General features: G+C 43.7%; 1 protein-coding gene across 2 annotated transcripts in view; it reads right to left on the bottom strand.

Moving 5' to 3' along the window:
* Positions 1–15,322, bottom strand: part of LOC135392059 (transmembrane channel-like protein 7) — a 33,049-nt gene extending 17,727 nt beyond the window's left edge. The window contains exons 1-10 of one of the 2 annotated variants that reach the window (XM_064622700.1): positions 15,020–15,322; positions 12,793–12,980; positions 10,551–10,700; positions 8,606–8,727; positions 6,934–7,003; positions 5,315–5,396; positions 3,985–4,178; positions 3,424–3,594; positions 1,617–1,768; positions 1,400–1,547 (exon numbers count right to left, since the gene is read on the bottom strand). In XM_064622700.1, coding sequence (XP_064478770.1) covers positions 1,400–1,547; positions 1,617–1,768; positions 3,424–3,594; positions 3,985–4,178; positions 5,315–5,396; positions 6,934–7,003; positions 8,606–8,727; positions 10,551–10,700; positions 12,793–12,980; positions 15,020–15,089 — 1,347 coding nt within the window. In that variant the 5' untranslated portion in view covers positions 15,090–15,322. Of the gene's footprint in view, positions 1–1,399; positions 1,548–1,616; positions 1,769–3,423; positions 3,595–3,984; positions 4,179–5,314; positions 5,397–6,933; positions 7,004–7,329; positions 7,954–8,605; positions 8,728–10,550; positions 10,701–12,792; positions 12,981–15,019 lie in introns of those variants that run through there. The other variant, XM_064622699.1, reaches the window with a different exon arrangement.
* Positions 15,323–15,751: the final 429 nt, after the last annotated feature.

Here is a 15,751-nt window from a genome sequence, read left to right as displayed (position 1 = left end):
AGGTTGATACGTAACACGTTAGCATTACACCAGTCATATACAGAGTTTATGTCATCTTGCAAAAGGTCAAAATCAGAAGTATTTTCAATCTGACGGAATAACTTAATGTCATCTATGTACAGCAAGATTCGAGAATGCCTGATGGAAGAGCAAAGGTCATTGATAAAAACGTTGAAAAGGAGCGGTCCGAGGACCTAACCTTGAGGCACTCCAGACGAGGATAGATAAGAGATTCAAAGAACACCGCTTATGGGAACATAGTTACTCCGATTGCTTAAGTAGCTAGATAGTAAAGTACAGAGGTTGACACTAAAACCAAAAAGAGACAGTTTTTGCAACAATACTAATTGATGAATTACACAGTCAAACGCCTTCGAGATACGTATCGAAATAAACTGCATCAACTTGGCCACGTTGATCACCAATTTGGCCAACAAAGTTCAAGAACGTTACCAGATTTGTTTCTACGGTTCTGTTGCTTACAAACCCACGCTGCGAAGTGCTTATCTTTCCCTTACAAAAGAACGATAAGCACTGTTTCAGAGACCTTTGCAAACGGCAATAAAATAGAGATTGGTCTGTAGTTGTCAGCGACAGTAGCGTCACCAGACTTATGTACAGGAACAATTATAGCTGTTTTCCCACAAGGTTGGGAAGGTATTCGTAGCCAGAGACAGATTGAAAATATCTGTCAATATGGGCACAAGCGCTGGGGCACAACCCTTGATAATATACAGTCGCCGACCGATTTTTCGGACTCGTTCGCGGAACTGCCGCGGGTCCCATAGAGTTGATGTATAGGAGCGTCCAAAATTTCGGAAGTCATGCATCTCCGTCGCTCGATATTTCGGATTCTGTTTGCCCAACCAGCGAATTTCTCTCTTGGGGTGACAGATAAATATTGGCATCGTCCGAAATTCGTATCGAAAGAAACCAACCAACTAAAATATTGAGGCAAAATAATAGGCAGTGATGATTGTTCATTTTCCATTTCTCCGAGTAGAAGAGGTCTGTCGTGGCGCCTTTGCGTCTTTGCTTTGGCCAACGGCCCAGCACGTGCTCTCCGCCCGCGAGTCACGCGAGAGCGCTGTAAAGCGAGCTTCACCTAACGCACGCGTGCGTTAGGTGAAGCTGACTTGCGAACTTGATGACGGCGATGCCTCTGACAGCGTACATTGACGAAATGTCGCTTCGGGAAATAGAAGCTGATGTCATCATGCAGAGCTGGAAGCGCGTTACGAAAGCATCGACAAATTTTTCCAGCCTACTAGGGCTTAGTAAAGTTTATTTTGAAGCAAAATTCGTTTTTTCGGACTGCTCGATTATTCGGACCTTTGCGCAATCCCCGGCGGGTCCGAAAAATCGGACGGCGACTGTACTTAATAATAGCTCTCCATACCTTCAGTTCTTGAATAATGCTGATGCGCTTGAGACGAGCGGTACGCTCATCCGTGATGCAGAAATCCCACGATGCAAAGACCAAGTTGCAGTACTGGTGCAGCTTGCCTTCGGACACCAGGAGAGTTTCGCGAACACCGACCGTGGTGCTGTTTCCAAATATAATAATAATACGTGTCACGGCACACAGTGAGTGAAGATAAACAGCATATACGTACTATCTTATCATCATGAGGAGGCAGAGGAGGAAGCAACAGATGTTGGCAAGAATGTAGGCGAGAGGAAAGTTGTACGGCAGCCGAGTGGACGGGAGACTCTCCACGGCCTCGTAGTATCGTCCCGCAAACAGTGCCGTCAACTCCATCCAGCCCTGCATACCGAACATGGAACATTGCGAACGCCAGTGATGGCCACTAACTACTTCTACAGTAGTTTAACTATAACTACTAACTACTTTGTGATTGAGTAGTTTAACTAGTAGTTCAACTACTTTTCAGGGGAGTAGTTAAAACTACTTTTTTAACTACTGCAATGTAGTTTAACTACATCTATAACTACTTAACGTTGTCCACCGACACCAATCCCTTGTAGTGTACTTGGACACCTAAATATGAATCACAAGCACTAATAAACTTTGGCTCGAGCCATTGCTACGATCGTCAAATACGAAGCTTGCGGCGGGATTCTCTCTGTGCCTACGCGATAAACTAAGTTGCAGAATTATTTCGCAGCAAATGAGGCTTCACTAGACAAGCATTAAAAGCGAAGATTTAGTACACATGCACGACACAATTGCTCTGCACCTCCGTTCTCATCAAACAAGTAGCTCAAGGTAAAAGTCGGAAGGACAATCGTGCCGTAAAGCTTGCGGCAAAATCAGAAGTAGTTGGCGCCTTCAGTAACCTAACTACTGTAGTTAACAACTTAAAATAGTAGTTTAACTAGTAGTTGCCACTACATTTCTGCAAGTAGTCGATAACTATTTTTTAGCTACAATCAGGTAGTTTAACTACATGTAGTTAACTACTGGCCATCACTGGCAAACGCACCGTGTATTTTTCAAATTCCTTTTCACAAATATACCATGGTTGTGGATCGTCACGCAAAATACGCACCGAAGTGACCGTCCGGTCGAAAAAATGTGGGCCTGGGAAACACTGTCTTACGATTTCTAATATTCCTCACAACCACCGTGCGAAATATTTCGGAAGAAATCGTACCGCGCGATTTATAATCGATTTTATTCCATGCCGCGGTTGGCCCCGAGTAGAGGCCGCAGCGAGCTCTCGTGTCAAGCTGCACGTGACTTCTGCATGCCTGTTTGCAAAAAAATGAAACTGGATGTCTTCAGAGGGGTAGTTTTTATTCGGAGTCTCGAAAACTATGCCATTTTGTGAGCTGAACCTTTCCACACAGCATGTAAGCATGCTCTGGGGGTGGAGAATGCATCTGAATACGGCTTCTCTACAACTCGTGGCGTAAAAAGTATAGCTTTATGCCAGCTGAAACAAGTGAAGTTTACAAGCTCTACCACTGGGCTTCCATGAGATAAGAAAGACGCGCACATGGACCACATCAAAAGACTTTAAAAAGCAGATTATCTGGACTCAATGCTATCTCACTGCTTGGACGATAATGCATGTCTAGCCACGCAAGCTTCGAGCTTTGTGTTTTAGAGTTAAACCTGGTAAAACCTATTTTTACCTCACTTCGAATCAAACCCGACAAAAAAAAAATTGAGAATCGGACTATCCAAAATGAAAAATCAGCCACTTATTCATGCATGTCCCAACATCATATACTTTGCATTCTGTGCTGCCTCTTGCCATCTTGTGGTGTTCTTTTTGCTTTTCCCCTTCTCCATCCAATAATCTGCTGTTTTATACAATATCACTACATTTTGGCATTTTACAGCTTCTCACATAAAAATCGATTTTTTACTCCCAAATTTGGAAAAGACACAATGATGCACGAATAGACAGTGCGATACTTTTTCCAAGTCTATAGAACGAAAGCAAATCTCACAGTGCCCTGAAGGAAGTCCTGTAAGTAGGATATGCCTCCACCCGTAGCTTCCGTGACGCGAACTCGATACATCGTGTAGCATTCCTCCGCCAACTGCGAGGTCCGGTTCGACATCTCTTCCGCCGTAAAAGCTGCTGCAAATGGTGCCGGAGAAGACGTGGAATACCCTGTCTGAAAAGAATGCAAAATACACAAAAACTGAACTCGAAAGAAAGCAAAGTGTACGGGGGCGACACTTTTTTCTTTTTTTTACACCGTAGGACTTCGGTCCTCACTGCCAGGTGCCTCGCTATTCCACCCCACCACCACCAGCAACGGTGTAGGGTCTCACCCCTGGCGATGAAACTCCCGAATCATCATCATCAAATCAGAAACCCCATAATGACGCAACACTCTAATACAAAAACACATATAGTTACTGCTACAAGGGCAAGGGGTAAAAAATGAGGGGTCACATTTCCTCGAGCTTGAGGGAAGAGAGAGACCGAAGACGGAACGTAAAGTACACAGGACAAAACTCGTTAGGTACTGGCTAATGACAAGCGGGCAAATAGTACTCACAGTTGCGTTAATTGGTAGAACTGTGAATGGACTTGGCACGAGGAGGTGTGAGAGAGGCAGTGAAGTGGAAGTCTTTGGAAAAACAAAGTGAGGTATGATGATGAGTAACAGTGGCAGGAAAAACATGAGCAAGTTGAGGAACAGCAACCAACGGAGGAACAAGAAGTAAGATGCCACACCGGTGCCGTAGTGACCTGGAAAAGGAAGACATTGTTTTAAAGTAAAGTCAAAGTAAAGTCAAAGTAAAGTAAAGGCAACTGCTGTTCATGGGCACCATAAAAATACCAATAAATAAATAAATAACGTAGATCAAGAAGCTTTTAAGCCCTATATGCCCTATATGAACCCTATAAGCCCTATACAAACACAATCATATGTATAACCAGGGCAGTGAGGTACGACCCCTATGGACCATATATGATGAACCCTATGAACTGCACATGATGAACCCAATAAGCCTATATGAACCCTATAAGCTCTATATAAACCCTATAAGCCCTATATGAACACAATCATATGTATAACCAGGGCAGTGAGGTACGACCCCTATGAACCATATATGATGAACCCTATGAACTGCACATGATGAACCCAATAAGCCTATATGAACCCTATAAGCTCTATATAAACCCTATAAGCCCTATATGAACACAATCATATGTATAACCAGGGCAGTGAGGTACGACCCCTATGAACCATATATGATGAACCCTATGAACTGCACATGATGAACCCAATAAGCCTATATGAACCCTATAAGCTCTATATAAACCCTATAAGCCCTATATGAACACAATCATATGTATAACCAGGGCAGTGAGGTACGACCCTATGAACCACATATGATGAACCCTATGAACAGTACATGATGAACCCAATAAGCCTATATGAACCCTATAAGCCCTATATGAACCCTATAAGCCCTATATGAACCCTATAAGCCCTATATGAACACAATCATATGTATAACCAGGGCAGTGAGGTACGGCGACAATAGCAGCCACCACTTTTCACAGATCGCTCACTAATGCCAAATCCATCCTTAAGCGTGAAACACTGCCTCAATGTGTCAAACCTCGATATAACGAAATGCTATACAGCGAAATTTGTATTATAGCGAAATCATTTGTATTCCCTGCTGTAATTGGCTCAAATATTTCGTAAGGCTCGATGCCGCAAAATATTCGGTACAACGCAAGAAATAGTGTTCCTTGTGAGTTTCGTTATATTGAGGTTTGACTGTACTCTGCTACATTCACCACGGCAGAACCGTCATGCATTTCAGGTCATATTTATTTGTTCCTCTGTCGATAAAATTCTGTTATCTCACCTTCTATTTGTTTTAGTGAATTGGACCACATTGTGAGGAAGCTGCTCACGTCCTTCCATATTTCTGACGCTTTCCTCATCGCCTGTACATGAAAAAAGAAAGAGAAAAGGATACATAGAAACCACAGTTAACTCGAGCTCGGATATCTCGAATTAGGGTGTTGAACCGAAAAATTTTACGAGTTCAGTTCGTGGATTTTTGGTTAAGTCCAGCTCCGCAGTGCTGAAATAACGGTTCTAGCAGGTTCATTTGGGTTCACAACAGTTCAGCACACTGCGGAAAAATTTGTGCCAACGTTCCCTGGTAATGTACGCTGGAGCGTACGAAAAATTTGAAAAATACGTTGAAGTGTACAGCACGCTTTCCAACAAACACGAGCGACAATGTAACCGCACATGTCTGTTACTGAATGCAGGCAGTACCAGTAAAATAATGAGTAGTATGAGTAGTATAAGATGAAAATTTGAATAACATTTGCATCATATGAGGCAGTGTTAGCCTTTCTTTAGGGTGTCCTCCACACTTTAGGGAAAAAAATAAATAAATAACTAACACTAAACTATTTGCTGAACCAGTTTAGAACAGTACTATTCAAGTTCAGGTTCAGGTTCAGTTCCAAGATGACAAAAAAAAATAGCGGTTCAGCTCAGTTCAGTTCTGGCTCTGAAAAAAAAAAAAAAAAAAAAAGTGGTTCAGTTCCAGTTCTGGGTCTGACACCCTGCTCGAAACATCCGTGAAGTTTTGGTGAAGTGAAGTGAAGGTTTCTTGGGTCACCGAATTATCCTCTTACGCTTGCCACGCATTTGTCACAACTTAGTATCTTCAAATCTAGTCAGTGAAAAATTTCAAAAACACGATTAGGTAATCGTCGCGCGGCAGTCCCACACTGATGCTCGTTAAACCGCCCTGCGTTTGATGTTTTGGAAGTCCAAGTTTTATTCCGCTGTTCTATTAGGAGCACAGCGGAGCTGAGTTCGGTCGCCCCATCTCGTCATGGTACGAGAAGAGGGTGACGGCAGGTATTGTTGCAAGGAGCGGTCGCAACGACGACCAGGAAGAAAGCTATCTCGCAAGCGTTTCATGGTCGGCATTTTTCTTTTTCCTTTTTCTCTTTTTTCTTTCTTTCTTTCTTTTTTCCCCCCACGGCGCCGTGCAAGGAACTGTCAAGTGCGCAGTTACTTTTCACTATCAGTTTTTGCGCTCTTTCAGATAGCACAAGTGCCTGAATGATTAAGAAGATGGCACAGCCTAAGCAATGCGAAGCGTTGACACTGGAACGAAAGTTTTCAACACAAAGCAAGCATCCATTACGACATGTTTTTGACACCAAGTCATCTCAAATTTTTGCAACTTCTTCTTATTTTCGAGTGGTCATTTTGTCTAATCGCGGTTCCGTTGAGAAAAGTAACCTTACGAAACGTATAATTTTTGCGACGCATGATCGTTGCAACGAAGATTTACGAATTTTTTGCGTATCTCGAAACTCCCTTATCACGAATTTCTCCCCCCCCCCCAGTTTTTACGCCTTCAAGTTAACGGGGGTTCACTGTGTACATCAGCGAGAGATTATGATAATATAATTGGGAAAAGCCATAAAGATATCGAGCAATCAACTGCACCTTGAGGCTCTTGAAGTCCCACATGTCAAACTTTTCCCCGTGGTGGTATGGAGCCTTCTGTAACCGATTCCTGTAAAAAAATAAAGAAATATAAGAAGGTATAGGAAGATAACATTTACCTGTTCTTATGTCACAGGTGCCTTGTGCACTGACAATGGCCGCAACAATAATTTGGTAGCTAAATTTGGTCAAGGTACGCTAAAAACTTAAAGCAATGGTCTTGCACATAAACTAGTCACATGTGAGCACCTGGGAACATCGTTGATGTACTTCCACCACAAGAGACCAACAAGGAAGTGTTGCTACGCAGAAAAATAATACGAAAGACACAAATATGGCTCAAAATCATGTTCATCTACACTATCCATCATAATAGCACTGAAACAACCGCACTACCTATCGGCCAGGCTTCGTTTAACCGCCGATGAATCTCGTCGAACTATCCTCCCGTCCGCTCCGTCTACGGAGGCACAGTCGATCGTTTCGTCTATCCAACCGAGTTCTTGCGCGACTTCAACAGCTTCTTTCATCGTGTGATGCTCTCGTTGCTCCCTTTCGTGACTGCCAACATCACCCGAAGCCACAGCTGTACGTTCTCCTTGCAGTTCCAAATACTGGTCGTCACAGCCCCTGTCTCCTGCACATAACTGCGCATTCTGCAGGACTGAGTCCACCTGACGTGTACTCTCCGGGTCCCAAGGCTTCTGGAGACAACACGGATTGCTGCGCACGTTTTCGGAAGGACACAAATCTTCGTACAACGTCGATGCACCCGCTCTGAAACGTTCAGACTCGCAACTTCGACGAGCGTCGTCCAAGTTCTCGTAGCGCACGGCGGAGTTGTCGCCTTCGTCTTCGCTACCGTAGTCGGCTTCTGGCGTGACTCTTCCTCCTGGCTCACCATGGCCGACGTCTTCACTGTCATATTTTTCGCCATCGTAACAGGGATTAACGTAAGCCGCACCGTTCCCGCTTCTGCGGATCATGACAATCGAGCAACGACTGTACGTCGACAAAGTTGTTAGAGTAGACTGTATGCCCGTTCTATAATCGACGTTCTGAAGGAAGTGTTTCTCAGAAAAGCTGCGATTGGTTGCGCGGCGCATGCCTCTTATCTAGGCTCTGATAAGAAGGGAGGCTGCGTAATGTGCTAACAAATTGAGGATTCTAATCTGCTTTGTTTGAGGAGCACTAGAGGAGTATATGGGACAGCCACTCTTATATTTACATACTATGTGCTTTGTATTTTTTCTTTACCGGTTCCACCTGCCAAAGGGTGCCAAACAATTTTTATTTTATTTTAGGGGGGCTCTCTGTTGTGATGAATTAGGCAGTTAACTATCATTACTTCATCGTTACGATAAATAAATTGTACATTAATTTAATTAATGCAGCCCTACACCATACCGTGACATACAAAGGTTAGATGAAATCTCTTAAGTGTCACCCACATGAACAATCGAAAAGACATAAATTGTACGTAAAAATGTGCATCGTTAAAATAAGAACGGGTAAAATAAGTAGGAAGGCCCTGGGTACCACACCTAGTCCCCTGTGTGCATGACTGGGTAAATGACTGTTATGCGTGACATCTTATGCACCCATTAAGCAATGTCAGAATAAAAGAACGGAGGAAAATAACAGAAGACATTGATGTGATAGCGGTACACACCTAAAAATCCGCCGCATGGCCAAAGGCACTGGAAGGTTTTTGATGGCAGCTAGCAGTTCAGCTTGTTCCTGCTCAGACATTGGCTCTTCCTGGCCGTCATCTCTTTCGTCATCCTCTTCAAACTAATAAACCAACCAACAAATAAATCTGCTGTTTGTTCAGAGGCCATGTTATCAAGGGCAGCAGCGTAGCCAGAAACACATTTTAGGAGGGGTGCTACGGGAAATTTACATGGGTGAGAGGATTTCACCCTCATTCCCCTTCCCAAAAGCATTACCAAAGATACGTCTTTGGGGAGGGGGGGGGTTGAACCCCCCCCCCCCGTTCATGCCCACTCCAGTGACATCCCTACTAGGACAACACTACCGACAAATCAATAGATAATAAATACTCTATTAAAAGCGTATAAGCTAAAGACTATGAAGTCAAGCCATTTTAAACAACCCTAAGTGGGTTTGCGGCACGTTACCCTCATCACTCAATAGTTCTCACCATAATAATTATGGTCATTACAAATGAAAACACTGTTCAACACCAACTCCGTAAAATACGGAAAGGTGGAAAACCCAGCAAACCGGTGCGGAAATGTTGACGGAAGAGCTTCTGCTCTAAATATTGGCTGCTCTCCTCCTGAGGCTCTCCCATTAAACGGGTCAGAGACCACGTACAACCCACTAAATACCTTATTTTCTCGATCTAGGACGACCCTTTTTTTCCAAAATCCTGCGATCCAAAGTCAAGGGGTCGTCTTAGATTAGAATATCCGCGCCAGAACGACGTCACAGGAGAAGCAGGAGCGGGCCAATAGCGCGGCGTGACTGATACCGCGAGTTGGGGTTGTCAGCAATGCAAATACGGCAGCCATACGGGCCAAACGGGAATGGCGTTCATTCACTGTCATGGCATTGTCACACTGCTGTGTTTGAGCGCAAAGTTATCGCTTTTGCCATCGAATGCGGCAACAATTTAGCGGATTCAAGGCGGTTTCGAGTATTGGAAGCATATGTTACAAGATGGCTGAAGCAACCGGGAGAGGTCAAGAATTGCGCCAGTCCAGTGAACTTTGGACGCATGGTGCAATGTGCCGGAGGACGTTGTCGTGCGTGCTTTTAAGAAGTATGGTTAGTCTAACGCTTTGAACAGAATGGAGGACAATGAGCTGCGGGGAGGTAGCGACAAAGAAAGTGGTGATGGATAAATGGTATTGTGCATCGTTTCCAACCTGCGTTTACTTTTTTATTTTTAACATTTGCGTACCCTGAACTCGGGGGGCCGTCTTATATATATTACGGGTCGTCTCCGATTCGAGGGAAAATGGTACCCACTAAACACCCGTTTCATACGTTGTAGTAGTCCATTGATTCGGCATGCAAAATCCCACATTCCTCATCTGAACAGTTTTTTTCTAACTGTGGGGTTTTTAAAACCACAATTTTTTTTTTTTAGCTACCATCGACGGTGGCGCCGAACAGAGCTGAGAGCCGTCGGCGGACAGACGAGAAGTGACGTTTTATCCGTGCACGCTTGCCCAAAGTACCGTACCCGAAGTACCCAAAGGTCACCACAATGAAAGCAGTTCTCTGGTGGCCGGCTCCTCTCTACAACCACTTACGTCGTCATGGAGACGAAAAAATATGTGCTTCCTTCAAAAGTCTGGAAATGGTTTCACAGCCCCCTTAAACAACTTATAAAATAGGTGAAGCTACAGACATGGACAGCGCAGTACCAACAGCAAAGCACATCCTTACATTTCGCAAATCCAGACTTCGACAAACCCCTGGAAACGTCACAAAGCCATCATTTGAAACTGCACACCACAGGGTCACGGCAGTCCGCGCACTGTTTTTGTCTACCGAGCTACAAAGCTGTAGTAATAATAGAGCTAGTAGTAATAGTAATAATAAGCTGTAATAATAATAATAATAATAGGGAATAGAGCGCATACCACAGAATCGCTGCAGCTGTAGCTGCGACGGTAAGCTGGTGATCGGGTGCGCGATGCCTGCTCCGCGTAGAAGGAAGCTGGCCTCCGCCGATGATCTGCGTTGGACAACTGCCGACGGACCCGTAGCGCATGTGAATCTTCTTCGACATGCTGTGAGAAAACAGGATTGAACATGCTGCTGTGAGAATACTGATGCGCTTTTTGAGGACTGTCGTGTTTTGCAGGCAAAATTTGTTCGTTAAGAATCGTTGCCTAACTGAACCGTTCAATCGGTAGAACTGTAGATTTACGGAACGTTTTGTAGTTACGTTAATAAGGAGTAATAATGGTGTACCGGAGTTTGCATTACCTCATCCCTTCCTATTAGAATCACTATGAAACCGTGTTGAAAACAGTGACCAGTAAGCGGCACTCAAAAAATGAAATGAAGTTGCTTGAAAAACAAAACTGATCCTTGTTTTCCCTTCAGGTAGTGGTTGTACATTTTTATTTATTTATTTATTTATTTACAATACCCCAAAAGCTCTTACGAGCATTGCATGGAGGAGTGGGGTTGTACAGATATTAGGTATAACAATAAATGCACTTGACAAATAAGGGTGCGAAAAGAAAGGTGCTATGCGTGTTTTTAGTGTAGTTTACTCATTGTGTGCTCTTATGCAGCCCATGCACTTGTCAGCAGGGAAAGGCAACAGAAACAGTAACAGAAACAGAATTATACCACAAATATAGCAGGTAACAGAAACAGAAATGGATATCCCACACACAGAATACCTGAAACATACACACAAACTAAAGTGATTTACGGCAATAATTCAGGTACTGCAGGACCAAAATTACTAGAATCCTTTACCACATCATGCAGATAAATTTATGAAATAAAGCTAAATTTGGTGACCTAAGGTTAACCGAGGAACTAAAACTAAAACGAACTGTCAAACTGCAGCATACATGTAAATAGTATATGTATAGCTTGCGACATTAAAGTCTGGAATCGACAGCTTGCGGTGCATCCTGTCTGATATCTACAGGTGTTGCAAGAATGTTCCTTCCCAGCTTGGAAGAATTCCGACTAATAGACATGTAAGACATGCTACCCAGTGTGTGTTTATTAGTCGAAACAAACAATCTTGCAATGCCTGGAGATTCCGGGACAAATAAACCGCAAGCTGTCGATTCCAGACGAGTATATGTTGCAAGCTGTACTATAGTAATAGTATAGAGTGTCTATTAGCTGTTCAAAGAAACCATGTGCGCATATTTTTGAATAAATGTCGTCTCTCGTGTGCTGTCTATTGTACTGAAATAGACTTCAGAATATATACATAGAGGTATTAGGCTTTGTCACAGTTTCAAACCTTCTAAAAAGAAAAGAAGAAAGACAACAAGCGAGAGACCGGGCAGTACTGAAAGCCGAAATGAAACCAACAGTGGTGGTAACCGAAACTGAAACAGAAACAAACAAGGGCCAGAGACGAGGGTGGTAACGGAAGCGAAAAAGATTCCGTTACCTTACCCCGGTCGTCATGCAACTAGTTTGCAGTCAACTAGTTTGCACAAGAGATAAACTGATGTTCTGAGGCTGGAACAACATAGAAGGGACAGATACAAACAAAGCCTCAAATTGCCTAAGAAATCAACGATGAAAGATGAAAGTCGCTGAGAAGGTGTGTTAGCTTAGCTCAATTGGTAGAGCCCTGGACCGGCAATCCAGAAGATGTGGGTTTGATCCCTACAGCTGGCTAACCTTTTCAGTGACTTTCATCTTTCATCGTTGATTTCTTAGGCAATTTGAGGCTTTGTTTGTATCTGTCCCTTCTATGTTGTTCCAGCCTCAGAACAACAGTTTATCTCTTGTTCAACAGGTGCCGCTTGCATCGATTTCCGTCGTATGAATGTGTGTATGAGTGAGCAAAAATGTAAGAGTGAAAGGAGGGTGAGTGAGAGTGAGTGGCTGGTTTGTCGTCCCTTCAGATGACGCACCCCGAAAGTCACTGGAGAGGCGTGTTAGCTTAGCTCAATTGGTAGAGCCCTGGACCGGCAATCCAGAAGATGTGGGTTCGATCCCTACAGCTGGCTAACCTTTCCAGTGACTTTCATCTTTCATCTTTCAACTAGTTTGCGTCATGCAGCTTTTGCCGCAGAGTAACAAATAAATTACTAAATAAAATAAGAATAAAATACAACGTGCCGCGAGGAAACATTTCCGAAGAAACGGGACTATAAACGTCGACGCACTCACCCGGCTCATCCTGGGCAAAGTAACGGCGGCGATGCTCGCCTTGCGGTCGGAACTTGCACGCCGAGAGGGCAGGAGCGTGCAGATGGCCCGCGCCCAGTCGTGGTGGCCGCTGTAATGCGATAATGTGTGGCACAGGTAATGCAGTGGTGGCCCTCCTGCACCTGCAGGGCGCAGCAGCCGCTCCGCAACTGCAGGTAAAGCGATGGAAGCTCAATGACGAGTTTCCGTATTTTTTCGATAATCAGAAGGCGACGTCGGCCCGTACGATTTCGTTTGCACGCGGAAGATTCCTAAGTTGAGGACTGATTACGGATGCCAGTCGCTAACCTCTAGCCTTCCACATGTACTAAACAGGTTTTCCGCACTGATTTTGCGCGTTAGTGATGCGTCGTTGTCCTTTCTAAGGACACTAAGCGGACGTGGTGCATTGTGTAGCTGATTCTGCTGAATTGTTGTCTCCTATGTGCAGTGCCTGCGTTTCTCTTTGGCTAGATTTCTGATATAACTATCAGTTGATGAGTGACAAAGGGTCGTGCCCTAGTCAAGCAGCTTTTTTGCTGCTTTTTGGCAACCCTCTGATGTACAGGTTCCTACAAATGTTTCCAATAAATGAAATGAAAATGAAATGAAATTGACCGGGAAATGTGATCTGGTGGCTAAGATGCAGGCATAAACATAGAAGCATTCGGTTTGCACATTCTCGTTACTGATGCATTAATGCATTCTGTATAAGTGTTTCTAAGAGGGATTCACAAAAACTACTCCAAAGGCAACTACTGGATCACACGAAAAAAAACAAAAAAAAAAGCATACAAAACATATAAAACAATTGCAGGTATCACCAAAAGGCAAGTATCACAATGTTTGGAAAAAGTACGTAAAACTGAAAACATTAAAAGCAATCTGTAGAATAGCAGCGCCACTCTAAGTAACATTTTCAAAAAGTAAAGAAAAAGTGATATGTGCAAACTAAAAGACAATGTCACCTTAAACAGCGCACGTAAAATTGAAAGGCATAAGAGACATGTTACCTTCATGCACGTACAGCAAACACGTTACCTTTAATGTGACGAAGTAACCACTACAGCACGCTACCCAAATTTTTGCACGATAGAAGCACATTCAACGTGCGGGTCTCACATGGGTAACTCGGAGGAACCGACCCATGCTAATTCCTCTAACAAAGGCACATAAATCATCGCACGAGTGTTCGTGAGAGCCCTGACAGACAAGGACACGTGAACGCAACACGCAGGTGCATGTTCTATTTTTTTTTTTTTTATGTTTTCAACATGCTTCCGACAACGCTGACATGGTGAGCAGGTGTTGCTTTCAAACATGTATTGTACTTCGCATCTGCTACATTTTTTACCATCAACTGCTGTCAAAACAGAAAATGATTTGACAGCATTTGCAATTTATGTGCCATATTGTACCGGCTTATTTGTTATGATGTGCAAATGATATCCAGAGACGGAAAAGGGACGATTACATTAAAGAAAACTTGCGTATCTGCAAGGATTCTGAAAAAAAAAAAATGTCACGGTTGTTAAACTATCTATAATAAATAAAACTCCGTAGGTTGTTTTGATACAGTTTTGAAATGTTTGTCGTATTGTAATTGCAATTAATTTCTCTTTCCATCATGATTATGTTACCAAGTGGCACATGCTGGCATGCTGCAGACCCAAATTATTACGGGGACGGTCACAACTGTTCCAGTCGATTTCGAAACACTACAGCGTCTGTTTGTCACTGCAAAACCTCTTTCCCATTTCCCTTTCACGTTGCAGGAAGTCAGACTGAACACATGCAAGCATGCTCTGACATAAGCCTGGTTTTTTTTTTTTTTTTCTGTGTTAGGAACACGTGTGATGAGATGTAAACCTCAGTACATCGACCTATGCGTGTTTATATATCACTCAGTCTTTTTCCTTTTTATTTGCATTTTCTTGCGCTGAACACTGTGCTAAGAAGTTCTACATTCTACGTAAAATTAATTTCTTTTTAAACATTCATTATCCATCTCGTACCCAATGCAACTAGACCAGCAGCACATAATGTTACATACACGCATTTCGTATTCCCCCCGTATAAGTTGTATACATGTTAGAACTGCATTCGTATAAACTTCAGCGTGCTGTCGTCTGCGTTTTAAGTGCACGAGTTTACCAGACACGCCTCGTTTTTTTAAACTGTAGCTCGCGAACTTCGAGGTCTTAATTACCTGATTCAGTCGCATCCTCCTGCGACGATAAGTCACCATTTTCCGGGAGTTCATCGCCGCCCTCAGCCATTGAAGAGTTTGGAAGCGTCCAAAACAAACTTTGAAATTTGAACTACAAGTTCGCAGACGCTAGACAAAGCCACGAAACTTGTTTGAACACATTGCAGGTGGGGTGCATGACAAACCCCCGACCGCAATATAATTTCCTGAAAAGCCGGCGCTACACGAAAAAACAACAAACGGAAGAAGAAACGGCGCAACAGGTGACCCCTAGGGATGTCGTCATGCGTCATGCCCTCAGGTATGCGGCGGTGGAGGTACCATGGCAACAGCAACTTCTGTGAAGTTCACACTGCTGACACTAGGGCGACGACGACGCAGCGCGCTATTTTAAAAAGGCACGTACTTCGGAGCGTCAGAATTTCAACATCTTTCATGTTTCTCCCTCTTGATACAAAAAGTGTTCAGGCTTCGCGGGGGAGCTAAACCGCTCGCTTTCAAGGTTATGTCAAGAATTTCAAGTCACTTCAGTCAGTTTTTTTTTTTTTAATAATCCCGCCAGTTATCTCCCCAGAAATCGACCCTCTGAGGGAGGGGGGGGGGGGGGCGAGGAGGGGTTTTTATTGGTACATGATTATGGGTATACGTGTTGGGAGGCGAACTGTAGTGTAGTGTATTCGTTGGGGGGGGGGGGGGCTGCGAAAAACAGTGGACAGAAAACAATGTTTTGAT

The sequence above is a fragment of the Ornithodoros turicata genome, chromosome 4 (genome assembly GCF_037126465.1).
Source record: "Ornithodoros turicata isolate Travis chromosome 4, ASM3712646v1, whole genome shotgun sequence".
NCBI classification, from domain to species: Eukaryota; Metazoa; Arthropoda; class Arachnida; order Ixodida; family Argasidae; genus Ornithodoros; species Ornithodoros turicata.
Note: the sequence above shows the minus strand (reverse complement) of the source record. Positions and strands in the feature narration are given on the sequence as shown.